This window comes from Xiphias gladius, chromosome 1, assembly GCF_016859285.1.
Source record: "Xiphias gladius isolate SHS-SW01 ecotype Sanya breed wild chromosome 1, ASM1685928v1, whole genome shotgun sequence".
Taxonomy (NCBI): Eukaryota; Metazoa; Chordata; class Actinopteri; order Istiophoriformes; family Xiphiidae; genus Xiphias; species Xiphias gladius.
The window spans coordinates 4,825,742-4,849,233 of NC_053400.1; the positions used below are offsets into that span (position 1 = coordinate 4,825,742).

Below are 23,492 nucleotides of genomic sequence, written 5' to 3' on the forward strand. Positions count from 1 at the left end.
ACACATACACACACACACACACACACACACACACACACACACACAGTTGCACTCTTGCACACAGTTAGTCAGAGGGGAAGTGTGCGTACATGAGTGTGACTGCAGCAGACAGCAGGCAGAGTGACTGATACTCAGCCTGCCTCCCAGATGGCCTGCTCAACTCTGCTCCAATCTGATCTCAGAGCCTTTGTTCTGGCATGTTCCATTATGCCGCCGTGACACCAGTAAAGGCAGAGGGGAGAGGAGCTGGTCTCAGATCAGATACAGCTGAATTATACATGTATTTCTCTTTTTTCCCCTCTGTGATATTCTTGTACTAGCACAGTCACACTTCTGCGTTTGTCATGTTTTTCCTGGGTTAGAGGCAAGAGAGGTTCATAGACGATAGATTAAAACAGTTGGAATGTTTGAGTTTGATGGGAGAATTTGGGGAAAAATAAGAAGTAGTAGTGGCTTGAATGTTTAATTAAAAGATGAGTGGTTTTATTCTTGATATGGATTATGATCTATTGTGGGGATTAATGCCAGAAAATGAGGTCTGGCTGAAATAAAACATGTCAACTCCATAGGGGCCTCTGACACTTGCAACAAATTTAGATGAGAGAGATGCACGGGCTGGTAAATACTGATCTTTTATTAAATGTCAAATATTAAATATCAAATAATTCTAGACAGTGTTTTTTGCCTGTTATATAATGAAGAGTCCTCCTCTGCCACAGTGGAAGAAAAAAAACGCAACTGCAAAATTTAACGATTTTCTTCTATTTTCATTGCACTTTTTATTAATCTTTTTATTTCACTGAAAATGTTTTCATTTAAAAAAATCTTCACTTTAAGGCAATGCTACATACAGGATTGTACTGGCCTTTGAATAGGTATGGAGCAAACCTGCCAACGCTGTACAATTTTTATTATCAGTCCTAAATGATGCCCTAGTGCCAGTATTGTTTCTTTTTAAATGCAAAATTGTAGAAACTCTAGCATGCCATTTTTTATTTTTTCGTCAGCATGAGAATGGTACGATTTAAAGATCCTTAATATAAGTGCAAAAATGTCAGATATTCCTAAATGTATAAGAGCGTGAGCAAAGCGGAAGAATGATAGCAGCTGGCCTTTACAGGCGTGTATATGAAAAGCCAAAGGCTCACCTGTGACAATCACTTTAATGTTGAATGTGGTCTCCTACGGTGAATCTTCTTTGCATAAAAAAAAAAGATGGAAGATGGGGAATGGAAATCAATACTCAGAGGATAGTTACAGCTTGGTGTCATCAGGCGATCAAGAGTCTCTCCCCACTTCACACACCCAGCTGTGAGGGATGATGTCTAATATACAGGGTGACCTTCAAAATGTCATAAATGTGTTGTGCAATAAAGTGTCAATATTTGTGGTTATATGAAGCAGGATGACTTTTACAGTAATTGGAACAGCCACATTAAAAGCTGAGGATCAGTCAACTGATTAAAGACAAGCATGCTGGACACCCAGCTAGTGCCCGGGCATGACGTGCATTCTCACGCATGTGCATACCTATAGGTGCGTGCGTGCGTACACTCATCTCACATGTATACACATTCACAAGAAGAGCAAGGAAGCACACCCAAAGTTGTTCTACTTGTCTCTTTAGTGTGCACTGTGTGTGTATAGGAATGTGTGAAGCCCATTTATTATTGAAGGGCTGTTATATGCCAGGAGAGGACACTCTCATCCTCTCAGTAGTGTGTCTTCCTCTTACAGGAGCACTATTAACCCTGACACACAAGGACGCATGTGTGCGTTTGTGCGCGTGCGTGTGTGTGTGTGTGTGTGTGTGTGTGTGTGTGTGTGTGTGTGTGTGTGTGTGTGCTGAGAGAGAGAGAGAGAGACAAACAGAGACAGAAAGACATGCAGAGTTTATGTATGTGTATGTGTGTGTGTGTATGTGTGTGTGTGCATATGTGTGTGTGTGTGTGTGTGTGTGTGTGTGTGTGTGTGTGTTTGGAAGTGTGGTCTGGTGTTTGTCCTGCTTCTAATCTGTGTTTTGGATTTTTTAATTTTATCCCCATCTGGGGTGGGCAGGTGGGCCAGTGTCTGTTACACGATTTTGGGAATCTTTGCCAAAAGGGGATCTGTACAGTAGACCGCTCAAAATATGTTTATGAGGAGGCGACTATGGCTACAGTATGGTGCCATCCTGGACCAAACACTGGGAGAAATATATTCAATTTTATTTATTTAATTTCTGTCTACGGGATGCCTTTTAAATGCATTCAAATGAAAATGCAAACGAAGAGGGTGGGGGTGCAGTTGATATCTTCACACCGTATTGAAATTATGCAGAAAGTTATATTCTTACCTGTGATATTCTACATACAATTTGCATTGAGCATAATTTGCATCACATTTGCATTTGCATGTCAAATTTCCTTGAATTTCCTTGGCAATTTTTTAAGTTGAATTAAGTAGATATAATGAAACACACTGCTATTTTCAGCGTTCCCTTTTAACAACCCAACACATTTTAGTAGTTGTTATTTAGTTTAACTTTTGGAGGGGCCAATCCTCAGTCCTTATCACTATACTGGTGGGGCTAATGGACAGCCTTGTTCAATGTTCCTCTGCATGGGATTTTATTCTTTGTACGCCTTCTTTCTCCAGTCCTCTTTTACCAAATCTCTTACTCTCTCTGTGTACTGTCACGTATTGTTTAAAATTTATGTGAAAAGCAAGATCCACAGTTTAACATCTGCTTTTAAAACCTGTCTCCCAGCTTCGCTCTCCTCGTTAGTACACAGAATTAAACCACACATTTGCCAAGCCCAAGTAGAAGCAGCTGGTATTTAGTATCTGTGTATTGTCACAGATTTACATTTAGGTTGCCTTTCAGTTTCAGTTGTGATAAATAGCCTTCAGCCTGATAGCAGCTTTGCTGAATGGAGTTGTGTGTCGAGTGTCAGTGTGGAGGGGGACTTGCTGACTTGGGTCTTTCCATTCTGTAAACCTTATTTGACTCCCCGACAGAGGAGGGGTGGAATGGGGTGGGGAGAGACAGAAAAGAGAAAAGATTAGGCTACTGTTAAAAAATGTTCCTTATTGTGCAGCATGGTTGCCTAAGTGGGTTGCTCGATTTTGATTCTCTTTCTTTCTTTCTGGCTGCCTCCCCTCCTCTCTACACACATACAAAATCATGTGCCAGATTGGAAAATAAATAACATTTTTAACTGTATTTGTGCTTATTTGGGTCACGCATATACTGACGTGCTTAGTAATTTTTTTTTTTTTACCATGGAGGCCACAGACTGTTTGTTGTGTTTATGATAAAAATATGGCCGTGGCTATCACACTCTGGTTTTGTCTGTACATTGCTTTTCTTTCGCCTCAGCGGAGAAGAGGTCAGTGTCAGTGTCGCTCACGACCACGAAGTTCACGACTTCTCGCACTGGCCAGTTCCTTTGCCCACTGGTGCACATGTCAGATGAATAAATGTTGATATTGACAGGGCAGCCTGCACGAAAAAAAGGAAAAAAAAAAGAAAAGAGAAAGCAGCAAAATCAGAAAAGAAGAAATAATATTTTAATATGAATTTTTACTTTTGCTATGAAATCAGTAAATCTGTGACAGTTCTGCACTGTGTGAGTTGATGATGAACCTCCTTCACAGTAACGTCCATCAAATGCTATTGGAACTAGATATTTTTCATTTAACAGCTTCAAGATACAAGACATATCAAACATCTGTTATGTATTTCTTTTTGTCTCTGTCAAGATTTTTCTTTTTTCTCTCTCCTTTACGTGTTTCAAACTTAACTGTCTTGCTCAGGCCTTTAATCTCTGCACTATTTCTTGACTGTCAGCACATCACAGGCTCTTAACCTTTAGTACAACAAGGCCAGTGTGTACAATCTGATGATGACACCCTCACCTCACATTATGCTGCTGTCAACACATTCCCAGGTTGTTGCCACTCATATTTAGATTCATATTCAGAAGGTGATTGTGTTGATAACAGACTGCAGCTGCACTAAACTAGGCATCATCGTTTTTTGGTGAGCAGAGGAAGTCGCAGAGGGCGGGGTCAAATCTGTTATCACCCTATCATATCTCTGACAACTACCTGTCAAAATCAGGTCGCAGGAGGAGATGCGAGGAGATCCTGCGATGCTGACATAGCCCAATTTATCTCCCTCTTTTTTCTTCTCTCCTTCTTATTTTGTATTGTTAATTTTCACGGCAATCTAGCATATGCTTAATAGGAATGATGATGATAGCAAGGATAAAAAAAGAAAAACAGGAGGAGAAAGGAGAGGCGGTGGTGGTGCAGGTGGTGGTGTTGAGGGAGGGTGTGTTTGAGTTGAGGGGGGTGTATCTCAGGACTATGGTGTTTCTAAAGAAACTGAAAAGCTTATGAACTGTCAGCGTTCTGTCAGCGAGGAAAATAGCGGGGCCCGTGAACCTGTTTGATGTGTTTGACTTTGTGTGGCGTTCGCACATTTGAGCAAGGAAAACGAGGGACAATGAGAGACAGACAGAGGAGAAAGAAAAAAAAAAAAAAAACGTGTTGTGTTGTGATGTGTGGAGGGCTGGTTTGAAGTGGCACTCAACACACCTTCCATTTGTCTCTCCCTCCTTGTGCTGTGTCTGTGTGTGCTCCAGATGTTGGGGAGGACTTGGGGAAGGCAGCAGGGAGTATTCAGCCGCCTCTGTCCCAGCATCGTGAGCGGAGTCTGGGCACATCTTCCAAGGATTGCCCCTACTGTGGCAAGTCTTTCCGCACCTCCCATCATCTCAAAGTCCATCTGCGGATACACACAGGTCAGTACATCCAAGGACATCACTTTCAAGGCCAAGTCCAGGCATAGAGTGCATTTCTCCGGCAATTAAACATTTATTGTACTTCATGCAAAATTTACTTACTACTTGTACTGACATTCCTTCTGGGGTTAGACTGACATATTGGTTTATGAACATTGGCCTAATCAGATATTGGAGTCAGTCTGCCACTGGTTTGATAGATACGATGCAGATTAATTGATTGCATATTAGTTTTGTAATTGATGAATACTGCATTAGTTGTCTCTGGGAAACCCTTAATCCGGATTTATTTTAATGCCATACTAAAAAAGTAATATGTTATGATACATTTCTACATATTAAAAAGGAAAGAAAGAAAGAAAGAAAGAAAGAAAGGAAAGAGGAAAAAATAAGGAAAGACATCTACCAGCAAACTACAAAGTTAAGTGCACAAATGGTCATAGTTTCCAAATGACATGTCCTGAACATAAGCAGCACCATAAGAGCCCAGGGATCCCGGTTTATCAACACATACTGTAATTCACTTGAATCATAATTCTGTGTAGTCCATGAGATGTTATCCTAGTGACATTTTCTGTGCTGTCTTATCAGATTTTTCATTCAAATTGACATAAAGACAAATAAAACTATTCATAAGAAAGAATATACATTTCCTAACAGTGTCCCTCACTGAGGCTTAAGGCCATTGTTATTCCGTTTTTTTCATACTCATCATTTCATTGAGCTCTAATTAACACAACAAGAGTTCAGTGTCCTCCGATGACATCACTCAGAGGGCAATTTCACACTCGCTAACTCTGAATAACTTCAGAGCCAAAACAAAGCTGGCCTGTCCACAGTTTAGGGATATGCGTGAGATGATGTGCCTAATAGATTTAGTTCTATTTTTCAGTCACGCGTCCCAACCCTCTGAGCTGTGTACTCTCTGCCCATACATCTCACCAATCCGAGCTCAGGCACTTCTGTTATAACCTGTCCGGTTAAGGCTGTACTCGGAGTAATGATGTTGAGTGTGGACAGTAGCCAGGGTTCTAACTCTCTGCAAGGTGCTAACGCCCCAGTGACTATCCAGGTTAAAGGCACAATCAGACCACACGGAGGACACATTACAACAAGGGCCCCTGGTTCTAGCTGGTGGGCATCTTGTGTAAAATGTACGTTCATAAGGTGATTCCCCACCTCTCAGTTCATCTCATAGAGAGTCGTGTTTCCAAACGGGAAAGAGAGAATTGTGATATTTAGACACCTTGCCCTCAAAGGGTGATAGAACAGTTACTAATGCTAATGCTATTCAAATTCTTGCTTTCAGCAGTATTTATTAAAATATGGCTACGGTTAAAGAAAGATCATGGTTACAGAAAATAAATGTGGCTGAGGTATGGTAAGGGTTAGGCAACACACTCCTCCACCACCCTAACTTCCACAGATTTACTTTCCGCCTCACTACATAAAGGGCACACTGCTTCCTGCAACGGCACTGAACGCTGATATCAGACATAAATCTCAAGGTGCAGAATCCAATATGGATGTAATTCCAAGGGATACTGGGCTGTTAATAAAATGCCAGGAAATAGTAGTAAGAAGAAGAGTGCTCATCAGAATTTCCCAGAACCAAAGATGATGCCAGCCCAAAACCTTAAAGATATATATAAGAGTAAATGACTTAAGCAATTAATCAAAAATTCAAATGTTCTATCAATTAAGTGCAGGGTTATGACACGGTTAGAGGAGCCGTAACGGAACATTTGCAGGGGAGGAACCGAGTAACCACCATTTGTCCAGTCGAAGCATCCTTGAGCAAGGAATTAAGATACTAACCTGGAGATTACCTGAATCACCTGGATGGGAGTGCAGTTTAATACCTTACTTACACGTAAATGCTTTAACAATTGTTAAAGCATTTACGTGTAAGTAACTTTATGGTTTCTGTTTTTTGTCCTGCATTCATAGTATACAGGAATATATGTCATAGTGAGTAATGAGAAGGTCTATTAAGAAAAAGTGGCATAGAACTATGCTTTTCTGACACCGTAATTGATTTTTGTCAATGGACCCAACATAAATACCGGGGAAAAAAATGACTTCGAGAAATGTTCCCTATTGTCTATCAAGCATTTGTACCTCTCAGTTCCTCAAGATGTTCTTGAAAAGCGGAGTTTAACTGTCCTGACCTTTTTGTTAGTTTCTACGCTTCGCTACTAAGTAATCCTTGGGTGCCAGTAGAGACGCCAAGGCTAAAACGCTCACAACTGAAAATGGAAATCCCTTACAGCTGAGAAAAATCAATGCTTTCTTTTCTTTTTGTTCTCCTTCCCTGTCTCCTTTGCTTTTTTCTTCCCTCTCCATGCACTTGAAAGGGAGAATGAGAGACCACCAGTACTATAACCCCCTTTTTGCTTCAGTTAATAAGAGACACATACTGTACCTCAGATCTGGAAAGGAATTAGAGGGATAGCTTTATGTTGTAGCATGCTTACACATCTGGTGAATAGTCACATAATTAAGATCCCTATGTTAAATAGTACATCCAGGTCACAGCCAGGCTGTGATAGAGATGGTGGTGGTTTTCGGGAAGCATCTGTTATCTGGTGGTGAGAGGGCTGAGTTATGCTTGCTTTGAGTAGTACTGTAAGGATACCCATGAGGGCCATATTTTATCGTGGAGAATGCAGAGACCTCAGCCCAGGCCTGGCGTTAATTCATTTGGCAAAACCCACAGACAAGTGTGCCCGTCTAATTTTGTGCACACAGTATATTTTACATTTATTCATTTATATCTTGAGATTACAATAAAATAAAAGTCTTAATCTGGAGTCATCTACAGCTAAGAGCAAAAGTGAGAAGGCTTAGAGATGATGTTTTCTTTTTGAATGGAATGTATATTTGGACATGTGCCTATCTAAGCACAGGTTTAGCATAGCCTTCTGCACGTGGAGAGAAAATCAGCTTGCTGCATCCCCAACATGTGGCCTTTAAATCATTCCTATAACCTAATCATACCAGCTTCACTGTGACATCCTGATTACATCCACGAGATGACTTTTACAGCAGCTAAAGATCCTCTCTGTGCTCTGGCGACAATGCAGAGAAATTCACAGATGACAGCCGGGCTCCCCTTCATCCTAATGCAATGTGAGTGACACAATGGAATTGCCTACCAAGCCGGTCGAGGCAGCATTGTGCAACGCAACGCTGAGATTAATGAGTGACTAACACCAGCTTGAAAGGAATGAAGTGAATTTAAATTTCTCCAAAAGTTAAAGAGCTAATGTTACAGTATTAATTTCCTCTTGAACAGTGAGTGGGAAAATATCCATTAGCAAAATTAACCACAGTTTTCTAGGTAGCTAACATTGTGCTGCTGTGGCGCTACAGTGTGGGGCCACAGCTAATGAACACACTGCAGAGGGTGATATTTCATTATACAAATTAATGCTCACATTTTAATGGGAAAGTCACATAATGAATCTAGGCTTCAGTGACAGCAATTAGAGGCCCAGATTGTCCCCTTCTGGACAAGGCACTATTTAGCAGTAAGCAGCTGTGTGTAAAAAATAAAAAGGTCCTCGCTCTTGACAATAGCCACACATAACTTCAGGCAGGCCTGCATAACCAATAAGAGTCCCTGCTCACCTTTAAACGATGAGAGGGTGAGACAAAGACAGGGAGAAAGAGAAGGAGGAGAGGAAGGACTTACCCATGTCACTTAACCTTAACCTAACCTTGTAATCAGGATGAATCAAGAGGGACCTGTGATCTCCCGCTCCATTCTTCTCAACCCTTTGCTACCTCCTTCCTCCCTTCTCTCCTAATTCTTTGAGTAAATCCCTAATATATTTTTTTCTCAGTGCTCCCTTTCTCATATATATATTTTTTTCGCAATTTCCTATCCCTACCATACAGTATCTTCAATAAAAGGACACTGACGTTTGATTTACATGTATTGTATTTGCCACTTGGTGCATACTTACAGCTACAACATTAAAACCGGTAAGTGGTTTTAATGTTGTGGTTGATTGGTGTGGGCCAAAGAGCTCCATTGTTGTCCTAAAACTGTTAAAAACACGTCAATGAGACACTTTTGCACTGGATGACATGTTAATTCATTACAATGAACGCAGTAACCGTAATATAGTTTGAGTCAATCCCACATTCACAATCCCTGGCTGGTGCTATAAATACTCACTAAATGCATCCAAAGTGTAATAATCTACGGCTAAAAATAGTCCCCAACAAATGTACTATTTATTCCTGTTTTTGTAACATTTGCCCAAAACAACACCTGCTTTCGGAAAAAGAAAAAAAAAAAAAACTTTTTAAAGGAACTATATACGTATTTGTGAGCTGAAGAATGAATGGGCTTGAGGCTTACTGCTGGACAGACAGGATAGGGAAGAAGGGAAGCATTGAGACATGGTCAATGTTGTTTTGTTTTTTCATGGAATTTATTGACCATAAGAAAAATACTGACAAATGCCACCCTTATCCTTTAATGCACCATATTTGGGTGGGCATATTTATCCAAATTTCCTGAGTGCATATAGTGTGCATCTATGGCATTGCTTTCCCCTTTGAGGCTATTGAAATTTTAACCTTGACAGTATTAGAGGCGTTCCCAATCCACCACTTACCACTCACTTAAGCAGATATACTTAAAACAGATATAAAACAGCTTCTATCCATCATTAAGACTCTCAAACATTCCAGTTGTGTGTTTTTTTCCATCTTTCTGGCCAAATGGAAATTCATCCTCCAGTATTTCATATCTAAGCCACTTTAATTGCCCCGGTGTACAGCTTTGGGGTATTTATCTTTACTTGTTTCTACGGTGCTGTCACAATTCACACATAGCCGGATGAAATAGGTACATGCAACAAGGAGTGCAAACATACTGTGGAGAAGCAGATCCCCGTACAACAATCAGGAGAAGGATCATTTATAGCCACAAAGGCATCACTTAGATGTTTATGAGCTCTAGTTTTTCGAGTCAAAGCTAAGAAAGCTACAGTGGTGCATTTCTTACCCATTTATCGTTCATCATTGTCAGGAACAAAATGTCCAAAGCAGTACAACAAAGAGAAGAAGGACAACAGCAAAAAAAGTTTACCAACCTATTTTTAACTCCCAAATAGCAGTTTCCTGGTTTTGTGGTGGCAGCGATCTGTCATGTGGCTGGGAGGTTGTGCTGTTTGCGCTGATATCAATTAAAAGTGGATTAACGGGTACATAATGACCTTTAGCAGTAAATTGTGTGTAATGTTGCAAGGCAGGATACAGTATATTCCCCAGATGTCACACCAGGCCCCTGACGTATGATGGAGCAGATGTCTTAGCCAGTCCAAATGGCCCTCTAAGACACAAAGACACACACATACATACACACATGCTCAGGCCGACACACATGCATAAACATGTGCTCACACAAATTCCAAATGTCACATACACGTACGTAAACACAAGTAGATCCAGAAATGCACTTGTCGTCTGCCTCACTCACTCCAGCTATATTTAAATCTTAATTCTTAATTTTAATAGAAAATTGGAATACACTGACTCTCTGAGGGCATATGTATTTATTTTCAGTTTACCTTATTTTGTAAACATCAAAGGGGAGAGTCAAATGTACAATCTTCTGCGCTTTTCATTCTCATTTTAGATATGTATATGGTACATTAATCTTTATTTTCCTCTCATGAACATTAACAACCTTTTATAAGGAAAGAAAAAACCGAGGAGGAAAAAAAAGATCAGATCAGTCTAATTTCTGTCTAATTTGGCTCCTAGAATATCATTTTGTCCAGTTAGAGGAATTGAGAATGATCATTTGCATCAGGGACGTTTCCTTATTAAATCAGCACTGAGCCTCTGTTCGGCAGCTCACAGGAGAAGCACTTATTGGGTTAAAAGCTCATCTCATATGGTTTATTTTAAATATACTCTGTGCTTCATAGCCACTCTAGTGTAAGAGAAAAGATATCAAATCACTGTCTTTCTATCTATAGTCAGGGCTATCTGTCTCTCTGCATGCTCTTTTTCCCCTTTTTTTGTGTCCCTTATTATTTGTCCCTCCTCTCTTCAGCATTTCCACCTTCAATTTTCTTTTGTATACCCTCCTATTCTTTTCTCTCCTGTATCAATATTGTATTGAGTTGGTGTTTGTGGCCCTTTATTTGAGAACTCTGCAGTAGGTCTGCAGATCGCAGAGTCTTTTTCTGGAATGGTGCCCTCTAAATAATGATAAATTACTTGAGCAGTATGCCATTTGCTAATTATATCCATGATTTACTACACAGCCCGACTTAAATCATTCAAGCCAGCCTTGCGTAACAATGCCGTTTTTTCTTTTATAAAATGGTTTCCATGTGTATAATCTAAACATTTTTAGGCCAAATGCTGTATATATAGAAATGTGCATACACACAAAACACTACAACCATCCCTTTTCATTTATTTTTCCACCAATTCTCCTCTCTTTTCAGACGGTCACTGTTATATCTCTAACTTAAATTCCTCTCTGGGAACTTTCATATGTATACGCTAAAAAAAAAAAAAAAAAAAAAAAATTAATTAAAAAAAAAAATCACGCAGAGCATTTTTTCCCTCTCTGTTTATTGTTTAATGAATCCAAAGCTGGCTCAAACTCCAAGCCTATTATAATTGCTAGCAGGATGTGTTCCTTTTCAACATAAGTATCATTCCAATGGAAGATCCACTTCTGGCAGAATGATGCTGGTGTTACACCATTATCAAGAATATCCATGAATATGGGTGAACAGCATAAATAAATATATGTAAATGTTACACAACAGATTCCTCCGTCATTTACTGAAAATCTAAATCACTTTGATCTGTGTATCCTGTACTGAATCATATTGCTCTTTATCATAGGGCTTCACTGCAACAAGCATGTGGTTCACATATGTTGCCTGCACATTTCTTTTCTTTTTTTGTTTTTTTTAATACTCATTTACTTATTTTTGCGTTGTAGTGTATCATCCATATTTTGTTCTCAGTGCACTGCAGTGTGGCAGTGGTTTGGGAGCTCTAATGCCGTGGCTGATTTATGCTTCTCAGGATAAACTGCAAATAGGGAATATCTGAGAAATTGCACTCTCATCATCAGGGCACAGGCCTGACAGCAAACAAGGCCAGAACAGAGGCATGGTGACCCCACTGCAGGCACACACACAAACACACACATTCATGCACAGAAACACACACAGATATCTGGCCGCACCCTCAGCCCCTGCCCTTGCCCGTGCACACACAGATAGCATCGAGACAGTTTTGTTGTCAGTTGAAAATATTATCTCTTATAGTGGACTGAAAGCACCATATGGTGAAATGTTTTTTATTGTGCTGATGTGAGTGATGGCTCACTTGGTGGGGCTGGATCAAGCTGGATCAACCCGTATTTAGATGCCTACTCCACACCCACATCCCAATACACATGCAATGACACACACACACACACACACACACACACACACACACACACACACACACACACCCACACACACACACAAATCGAGTGGAGCAGAGCCGGTGACTGTGGAAGAGAAAAGACACTGGATTGTTGGTTGATTTCAGGATCTTTTTCATTATCACGTTGTTTTGCAGTTGATTTCATCCTATACTTTTTTCTTCTTAAATTACTCCTTCCTCTATTTTACATTTTTTCACTTTCTTCCCTCATCTTTTTTTGAAGATTTAGAAAAATCTTGTGTTTTGATGCCAAGTAAAAGTGAGACAGTTGCAAAAATATCTTCTTTTTTATAATACTTAATGAAATGCATATCTTTTTGTGAGCTCTACTCATTTGACCTAATTTTCTTTGTTCAGGGAGGTTACATGACCCTAGGGTCCACATTCCCTGCTCCAATAAATAGATTTTGATATCCAGTCAATCTAATAATCAGGTTAATTATTCACTGTTTTCCCTGTCTTTCTCTTTCTGTTTCTCTGTCTTTTTCTTGACATCTCAGGAGAGAAACCCTACCGATGCCCTCATTGTGACTATGCCGGCACCCAGTCTGCCAGTCTGAAGTACCACCTGGAGCGCCATCACCGTGAACGTCAAAATGGCTCCACCACCTCAGGCCCATCCTCTGGCCACACCCCTTCCTCTGACCACAAAGAGGATCATGGGAAGACAGCCGGAGGTGGCATCTTTGCCCGACCAGATGTCCTCCGTAATGTTTTCAAGGGAATGCCTCCCAACCTAGACTTCAGGGCAGGTCCGTTGCTGCCACATCAGTGGGCGTCGGCTGGCATGATGTCTCCGCATGACCGAGACCGTGAGCGTGGAGACCGCCGTTTTGATTCTGCCTCTTCAGCTGAGAACATGAAGTCTGCTGATGGCCCGTCCTCCCTTGTCTCAACAGTGACAGATAGTCCCGCCAGCTTCTCTGACCTAAGCAGGGCTTACCAAAGCATGATGGGAAACGGAGTCCACTTTCAAGGTTCTCTTCAGGCCTTCATGGACAGCTTTGTCCTCAGTTCCATGAAGAAGGATATTAAGGACAACCAGAGTCCAGTCCAGCTCCAAGCCCAGCTCTACCATGATAATGGTGAGCCCAAAGCCAAGCGGGCCATCTCAGTTGACCAGGACAGAGAGGATAAGGCTGAAGGCAAACAGAACTCAGAGCATGGCAAACCTGGGTCACAGTATGAACCACTTGATCTTTCTGTGTCAGTCCGGCCTGAATCTGCATCCGGATCTCTTCCCGGCTCCTCAATCACCATCCACGATAATGTGGCATGGCATGGCTGCCTCTTTTGCTCCTTCTCAACATCCTCATTGGAGCTCATGGCTATGCACCTCCAGGCCAATCACCTGGGTAAGGCCCAACTGCAGCGGTCTGATACAGGCAAGGAGCTTCATGGAGAGACTTCTCCCACCACCTCCACCATTCACTCCTCCAACACCAAGACTACTGGTGTGGCCCTTGACAAAGATGGAGACAGAGATGGAGAGAAAAGCCAGGGAGGCTGGAACAACCACATGGACCAGCCCTACAATCCCTTCCAGAGTGACTTCTACAGACGGTTTGGTGGCTTGTATGATGGATCACCTAGGGCCAACCAGGGCCTTCAAGGATATATAGCCCCAGCAGAGCAGGGTCTAGAGCTACCTGGCCAGGCTTTTGGAGGGGCATCTTCAGCCGGGGATGACCAGATTGCTGAAAGGGGCTCCCGTGGAGATGCTGAAGAGGACCTGGTGGGATCAGATGATGAGGTTGTAAAGGCTGGGTTGCACAGCGCCAGTGGGACCCCCTCAACCACCCCCAAGAGACAGCAGCAACATAATCAGTCTGATGAAGAAGAAGAGGAGGGAGGAGTGGCTGAAGATGACGAAGAAAGAGATGAGGATGGGCAAATGGACATGGAGAGAGAGGAAGAAGGAAGTCCAGCTTCAGACAACCTCCAGAACCACCCAAAACATCTCCAAGATGACTCTTCTTTGCCCCCTAGGAGTGGTGCTGGTTTGGCAGCATCTTCCTCCATCATGACACCACTTTCTCTGGTTCCCCAACCCCAGAACCAGGTTTTGCCGCTGGAGAAGCAGTGGCAGCAGGGCCTGGGCCTCCTGTCTCCCAGTGGTCCTCCAGGACTGTTGAAGGCTGAGCAGCAGACCCACCTAGAGCAGCAGATGAACATGCTTTCTGTCCTCAGAGCCTACAGCAATGACAACATCCCTGCATTCAACGGCCTGGGAGGTGGAGTAGGAGGAGCACCCACAGGGGGCATGAAGAGGCCAGATGCACATGGTGAGTGTGTTTAACCCCAACTGGCCCTGTAACTGCTGTAAAGCAGGCACGTATACCAGCAGAAAACCACATGCATAAAAAGTCATACGTGTTTGAGACACAAATTCAGTTTTCCCAGCACTGTATACACAAGAACACTAAACACACAAGACAAATATATATACATTTTTTTCCCTGACACCAACAAAGGAATCTCAGACACTCACTAAAGGTCTCGAGATTGGCTCTGAAGTGATTTTAGCCTTATTTCAAGCAAGTTTAGAAGCTATCAGCCTGGCGACTAGCAACAGATTAATCTTTATTACACGTTTATATTACTGGGAGTGCTGCGCCTCCCTCCCACCCCACAGCATGGAGGGAATAACCCTGGATGAGTCAGAGCAGGACCTCAGCTCCCAATGCCATCTCCTCCACATGTCTCTTAACTATCTTAGCTCTCATAAAGCTGGCTCCCAAAAGCCCATTACTTTATAAGACTCGTCGATCTATGACCCTATGAAAAATGAACTGTCAACTTTCATGATTCTGCTAAGGTTACAGCCGCTCCTTGAGACTGAAGAAGGAAGTCTGTTTTCTTTTTTTTTTTCTTTTTTACAATGCTCTTTTGCTGTTTTGGGTGGTTGCTAAAGTGTCTATATAGGATGGAAGTAAAAACCCAATGCTGGCATTGAGCTTTGAAACACTGACTTTAAACACACTACAGTTAAAGAAAATGCAAAAAAGAGACAGATTACTTTGGTGGAGGCTGAGATCCAATTAGAGACAACTCCTTCAGATTGGAAATTGAGACATTTAAATTAGTTGGAAATTGTCAAATTTTAAAAAATTCAAACTAACAAATAATAATAATAAAAACTGTACAAAAAAGGGTTTCTTTTTTTTACATTCATTAAGTGACAGATACAGTATTTTGTGGCCCCCTTGATCAATGTACAATGCTTACTCAACTAGCTAAAATGTCATATTTTGCAGATTTTTGTCAGAATTAATCTAGAAACCTGTTTTTTTTTAAATCAAAACTTTTATTTATTTTTTTCCGTAGTGTTAGCTTTGGTATGGCCAAATAGAGTTCACAATCATACATGTTTTCTTTTGTATGGATAAAAAAAGCATACATTCATAAAGATGCGGTAAAAGATGCATGAACCCATTATAATAGTGACCCCTTTAATAATGAAGCAATGCAGCTACATGTGTTCATCTGACCTTTCCATCTGACAAAATACTACCCACTGTGATGGCACCAGGCATATCTTGACATCGTGAAAGCATTTTATCGATAAAAGATTGACAACAACATCAAAACCAGCTACCAGTTTTAATGTTGTGGCTGAATTGTGTATGTATGTATATATATATATCTATATATATATATACATACACAATTCAGCTTGTGAAAACTTGCTTGTGAATGCAAGCTGTGTAATGTGGGCAGATCCTTTTTGCAATTAGGAATGCTTGACGTTTATATATCAGGCTTTCTCTATGGAATAAACGTCTTACATATTGTTAGGTTGTCCTAGTCTGAGTCACTCATTCATTGTAACTAGAAATCCCAACAATTTATTATGTATCCAACTTCCTGGGAACAGATATTTACCATTCAGATGTCTAGGATGGCACTGAAGATGAAAGATTACAGAGAAACACAAGTAAAATCAAGATGTGTGAGTTGTTGTACTTAGTGTGACCTTGTGTGAATTGCCCTGCCAAACTCTACTCCCATCCAAGTCATCAGCTATCTGCGTGTACTGTTACAGTGATATACAGTATGTATCAGATCATATAACACTGTATCCTCTGTTGTACATCAAGCAAAGCTCTTTCAGGTACTCTTACTGATTTCAAAAGCTTTATGTGTTCATATCTTTGTAGTAAAGGGCGAGCTGAATTCAATGTGAACTAGCATGATGCTGTGAAAGGAAAACGCTAAAGTAGTATTAGGGGTCATTCTTACCACACACTCCCTATGGAAGCTCAGGTTTCTTCCCACAGTTCAAAGACATGCAAGTAAATGAACCGGAGGCTCTCGGCCACCGATAAATGTGAATATGAGTGTGTTTGTCTGTCACTGTAACCTGTTAACCTTTGATGGACTGCATGCTATCGTCCCCTGGTAAACTCATAGCAATATTTATTAATAGTATTGATGATTACTACTATTACAGTCTCTCCACTGCAGCCACAAGTACTGCTGTTATAATTGCTATCGTTATGACCACTACAAAAACAGCTCTACTTCTACTGTTACTATAACTGCTATAGCAACACTTGGTATTACTACCTGTACTGTTATTGATATGACTGCAACTGCTACTAATACTACACTGTGAATAATAACTATGCTATTTCTACTAGTACCACTACTACTACTACCTCTACTACTGGCCACAATGCCTACAAGTACGTAATTACAATTTCTCTTAGTACTAAGACTGTTACTATTGCTCAGTGGTTGAAGAAGTTTTTTTGAAGGTTTTTTTTTTTTAAGTAAATGAATAAATACAACAAAGTAAAAATACTCCATTACCAGGTAAAGTCGTATAATCAAATCCTGTCAAGCACAAGTAGGTTATGATAAATAGCCAAATGTATTTAGAATGGTTCCTGTTATATTATACTGTATGTTAGAATATTATTTGATTATTAATACTAATGCACTAACTGGCCTAGATGGTGTTTTTTAAGTACTTGGTACTCCGTAGATTACAAGGCCTCATATTTCATCAATTGATCATACATTTTTTTTTTTCAATGTAAAATCTTAATCTGCAAAAAATACTGATACCTGTGGCTTAATAAATTTCGTGGGTAAAGAGTAGAAGTAGAAAATAGCACAAAATGGAAATAGTATATCAAAACTGTCCTAAAGTTCAATATTTCGGTGAATATACTTCTACCACTGTTGTTGATATTACCATTGTTACTACTCTCACTACTCCTATTGTGACTGCTGCCAGTTTTGCCACACATACCACAGCTACATGATGAACACTGGATGAAAACATAGACACACTTATTTAATTCTAAAATTCACTATCGGCCTGTCTCTTTATGTGTCCACTTTTAAACCTCCTCGTGTTGGGGGTCAACCGCAACACGAAAGCAAGAGCCGCACATTCCAATGATATTTGGTGGGTGGAGAAGGTGGGGGTAGCAAAGACGTCCATTAAACTCAATTCAGACCTGGCAAAATGTGATTATCTGGAGTGGGTCTGCATTAGGTTTGTATGCAAATACAACATAAATCATTAATATCGAAATTCTCCCATGAATCTATGGGACTTGTTGTGGGGCACGCACTGCACGTCTGGAGTGGCCGTCTCTTCATTTGTATGCCCATAGGAGGGAAGAAAGGGGTGCAATGCACATGAATCTACTTGCACTTTGACATATAACAAATACACGCATGTTCAATCCACACACACATATTCACACATCTGTAGTATTAAACCACACCTCCCTAAATTGGCCCAGGATTTATCAATAAATGTCATTAACAGCAGCAGGGGCCCCGAGGTCCCTGTAATCAGACAAGGTATCTGGTTACTGAGGTACAATATGCTGTGTAAAGATTGATATGAACCCACACCATTTGCCGTACTGTAGATGTGCTTAACACAATCAATACTTGGCTGCAGTGGAGACCTATCTATAGCCATGCATTATCAAACATGAAGTGTTACATTATTCAAACAGTGCTATACATGCCATGACTGCTTGTGAACAGTGCTCCTCACATCGTATTACTTGCATTACCTCAAGCCCCTCACTCATTTAATTCATTTAATGTAGACCACAACTTTAGGGGGTTGCGACTGACAAGCTGGAGAGGTGTTGATAGAACTGTAGGACTTGGATTGGCATGTTGAAAAAGCTACTCAGAGCTGAGCACCTCTTGCAATGTGGGACGTAGGCTACATAAACAGAGAGTTAGTGGGTAGGAGAGAGAAAGACGAGAGGGGAATACTGTATATTCTCACATCAATTAGACCCATCACTCCCAATTTACGAGTACTCTCACATTGTGCTCTATAGTTCTCCTCAAAAGTGCTGTTGTTTGTTGGTGTTTGTAGTTGCTGATAAAAAAAAAAAAAAAAAAACTCTCTAGGAGAGTCGCCTCCTCTTCACACATTAGGTGAAAATCAAAAATAGTCAGTGTAGACTTAAGAGGATGAACACATATGGCGGTGCCTCAGTGTCACCATGTAACAGCAAGGAGGACGGTATTGTAGCAACAGTAAAATGGACTGTATGAAATGACTGAACATGAGCTAATTTAAGCATTACATAAGGTCTAGGTCTTAGTTTAACAATATTGATCAAAATGATTGATTGTGTGTGTGTGTTCAGCAGGTTAAGGAAGTTTGGTTTTCATCTTAAATGCAGCACTGGTTGTTTCACTGGTGGCCAATTGCTTCTGTCAGAGAGCATTCATTCCAGCCTGCCTTCACTTTGAGAGCTTTGATCCTACGAGTGCTGAGGTCATATTAGAATACTGTGCAAGAAATGTACAGGCCATACACACACGTGCAAGAAAGACACATGCTCATCTGTACATCCGTATGCTGATGAAACGAAACGCCAACAATCAAACACATGCTTACATTCTTACAATAAAAAGCTGATGTTTGTGTGTGTGTGTGTGTGTGTGTGTGTGTGAAACAGGTTCTGTAAAGCAATGATGATAATTAAAGACATATGGTAGGATTGGTGGGCTCGCTGTGAAGCACAGATGTAGTGGATCACAGTTGGCATTACTGGTGTAATTTTCACTTTTTCTGGTTTAAGTGGGAGAAAGGTAGGGATAACAAATTAAGCTTCCCTCCTACACACAAACACACAGACACAGACACACACACACACACACACACACACACACACTACTAGATGCACATATGCTAGTAACACAGATACAGTAACTAAAATTGTCTGTTCATCACTCACCACAACTGTTACACATTAAGAAGTCCAAAGCCTGTTTTTATCAAACTGCCAAAAGTTAACATTTGGACTTAACTGAAAGATAAAAGTAAATTCACAAACTTAAAAATAAAAGCTATTTTTCAAATTTCTTTTGACTTGAAAATGCTCTTTAAGAGAGCTCCAGAGGTCTCTTAAATTATTTAAGAGTAGATCCCAATGGACAGCACACCATCTGAGACACAACCTGGAGTCACTGTACAAAAAAATCATTGGACATGATGAATAATATGTTTCAAGCTTAAAGAATATGGTCACAGTAATTCAGAATAATTTCTTTTTAGCCTATTATTTGCATTTGGTTTGAACATTTGATAGGAATTTACACCACATTTTTTTCTTTTTTATTTTGCAATAATCAGGGGTGCCAAAACCAACAACATTACAACAGTAATAATAATAATAAAATAAGAATAGTATTAATAAAGCTGACAATGTTTTTTTTTTTAATTGATATATGTACAGTATATTTGATTGTTCTTAATTTCATTTTTTAATTTCTTCTATATTATATATTCTATATATATATTATTCTATATTAAGTATTCCATGCAAATAACATGTTTAAAAATTGAAATTCTGCAAAATCTAAGGATTTTATTGAACAAATGAACCATGGGGGAGATGTAGGGTAAAGCCTTTTCTCTGACTCTCAATTTGAGGGGAAACTGGGGCACCCGATTAAAACCATAAAAACACCTGAGGATCACATGCAACATGCAGACTCACAAAGATAGACCTCAGCCGGCCATCTGCCTCAAACGTAGGACCTTTTTGCTGTAACTCAGAGGTAGGATCTATTCTTGAGTCCTGTATATACAGTATATGCAAAAAAGAATTTACGAACTTAGCACACCTTTAGTTGCCAACAGTGTTAGTGACACTGGCCATCACTTACTCCACACATCCCTTTTATCTCTGTTACCTCTGTTCTGATTGTCTGGGGTAAGCGCTCTCTCTCTCTCTCTCTCGCTCTCTCTCTCTCTCTCCCTGTCTCTCTCTCTCTCTCTCTCACACACAGACACACAGATGCACACATTTAAAAGTTGTGATAACGCAGAAAAATGGTAAGTGTGAATAATACTGTCCTCATCAGGTGGTTAATTACCATGAATTTGGTTGCTGTCTGTCTCTAGCAAACATGCACACATACAAACACACACACACACACACACACACACACACACACACACACACACACACACACACACACACACACACACACACACACACACACACACAAACACACACTGTGTTTACCTGCATAGCGGTAATTAATCCGTGCACTTAAAACTAGGCCTGAAAGTTCAGAAAGGTGACACCTGCAAAACCAAGTAGGAGCAGGTGGTGTTTATGCTCAAATTTACAAGACAGCATCTATGTTGAGGACACATAAAGACTGTGATCAGATAGGTTTCAGAGTTGCTGTAATTCATTTTGTCAGTAGACTCTAGTCTAATAGTTAAAACTATACACATAGGATACACACAAACTGTCAGAATTAAGTGATAAAACCAGATGGACCTCTATCCTGTTTGTCATACTTTTGCCCTTTGGTTGTGGCTGCACCATTATTTCTATTTCCTTCCCATGTTCAGTGTAGACAGTTCTACAACACAGCAAGGCTTTAACAGCAACAAGGACATAAAGCACTGTATATCTATATGGTTTGCATCCTTGGAAAGGTCTGAAAATCTTTGTTTTTGTTCCACACTTTCAAATCGGGTTGTCAAATTGTAATTTCTTAGTTAAAGGATAATTTTGGTTTTATTACAACTTGGTTCTTATTTTTGTAGCTTTGGCCATTGATTTTGTTGGTCATGGTACGGTTGTACTCACCAAAGTAACTGATAAGATCTGGGAACACTACAATATCGCTACTAGTCAGATCGGGCAAAAAAATTTAATATTTTAACCATATCATTTAAATTGTTTGGAGGTGAAATTGAAAATGAGTGCACCCGTAATGTGGAAATGAATTCCACATTTGCACAGGAAAACTACAGCGAATATGGCAGGTCAGAGTTGAAACACTAAGTCTTAGGCATTCACAACAGACATTTCGGGTAATTATTTTACCGTGTGCCTTTGTTTTCGTTTCCAAAAACCTTTGGCAAGAGTGGAGGTCTGTCTAAAGTGAGCCAAGGGAACTTTTGCTCAAAAGCCGGCATTTGTGGCCACAAGTAACAATTGCGGCATGCTGACAAATGCTAAGAAAAGTGTAAAAAATACCACAAGTTGATAAAAGGCACTAAATGACTCTGTAATGTCAGTTACACAACAACATCATTCTGAAGTTCGCGATCAGCTATCATTATCAAATTGGTCATACCAGACCAAGTAAGGCTGTAGTAGCAAAACTCCAGCATGTATTGAACTGAGCAACACTGTTTTTAATTCCTTTTGAATTCAACATTTAGTGTGCAAAAGGAAGAGGTGTTTTTTCCTCTCGAAATGTTACAATCTTGCTTTAAAAGTTGCCCAGCCCTCTCACTGTAGGTTTATTGTCCAGTCTCACTTCTCTGTAGAAATGATGCCACATTATCCTCTACGAAATTCTAGCTGTCTTGCAAAATGCCCCTCATGATCAGATAATAACAGTTTTGGGTCAGAGAGTGTCAGTGTCAAAGCTCGTACTTCTCCCCTCAAACTCGTGGTCGTGTTACTGCACCAGACTGTTCAGTTAAATTGTTTATTCATAGCAGATTCAATTACAGGCTTGCAAACGTTCTTGTAAACAGCTTAACCTGATTAAAACTTCAACCAGAGTTTGACCGATATCTGACTGACTGTCCATTGAAGCTCAACTACTGATGTTTCTCTGTTCAGTCCACTAGCACTCCTTCCTCCTTCTTAGATCTCTGCATTTCGGTTTCCCACACTCCGGGATCCTCCCTTTTCTTTATTTCTGGCGCTGAGGCTTTCTTATTCTCCTTGTTGCTGGAGGGCACGGGCTTCTCCAGTGATTAAGCCGTCTGGAGGCCTGTCTGTCTGTCTTTTACTGAGAAGAAGAAGAGGACTGTTGGTACACTTCGCCCAGCTCTCACTGTATACCTCCGCCATGCCAAGATGACAGCTTTGAAAATTGGTGAAGGCGAGGTGCTGTTTCGCATGTGCAACAGTATTACCGGTTTAACTTGTGCAGAGATGAATTATCACCATGTCACCTAAAAGTGCAAATAGTGTAGTTTTTAAAGAGCAATTAAGTGTAATAGCTGCTGTCAAGCCCTGGGGATGGTACCTGTTGCTCACTCTCTCTGCCTCTCTTTTCTCTTCGGCAGATGTGATAGCTCTAAAAATATTTCCCCCTCACTAATTCCCCAGATATCAACTGCTGCGACTGCTGAAAGGTCCTTTTTGAATGGGCCTCATATTCATCCCATGATCCTCTCCCACAGCCATCTTCAGTAATAACACCACTGGCCACATCACGTTTCCTGGAAGTAAAGTACAGTGAATGAAGGGCAGTATCGAGTTGCCTTTGATAAGGAAATGGAGACGAACGCTGGATGATTGCAAAGTTACATGACAATTATTCTATTCATTATTGTCGAAACAGGAATGAAGACAGCGTGGGAGCTTGGAGGTTGCAGGGAGCTGGAGACCACATTCATACACTATACTGTATGTGTCTGTGTATGTGTGTTCACGTGCAAATCAAGTGCTTTGGAGAATATATGCAAGTCTGCATACCCTTTCCCCCCATGCACTTATAGCCACGTTAGTGCACATTATATTCGATATTGCAAAACATGAAACAATGGGTTATGAATTGGCCTTCCAACCCAATATATTTGACACGATCTCTGCTTCCCATCTCGTTAGTTTGCTGTTTGTTTCTTTTCTTCCCTGACTCCTGTAGACTTTGTTCAGTTTGAGTTGCTCCTCTTAAGAATGCAACGTTCCCTTCCCCAGGCGCCCTGGAGATGTGAAGAGGACGCCTCAGAGG

General features: G+C 40.6%; 1 protein-coding gene across 2 annotated transcripts in view; it reads left to right on the top strand.

The window, feature by feature from the left end:
• znf536 (zinc finger protein 536) overlaps window positions 1-23,492 on the top strand; it is a 162,247-nt gene that overhangs the window by 103,838 nt on the left and 34,917 nt on the right. For both annotated transcript variants that reach the window (XM_040146267.1, XM_040146352.1), the window contains 2 exons: window positions 4,632-4,790; window positions 12,776-14,560. In XM_040146267.1, coding sequence (XP_040002201.1) covers window positions 4,632-4,790; window positions 12,776-14,560 — 1,944 coding nt within the window. The remainder of the gene's footprint in view (window positions 1-4,631; window positions 4,791-12,775; window positions 14,561-23,492) is intronic.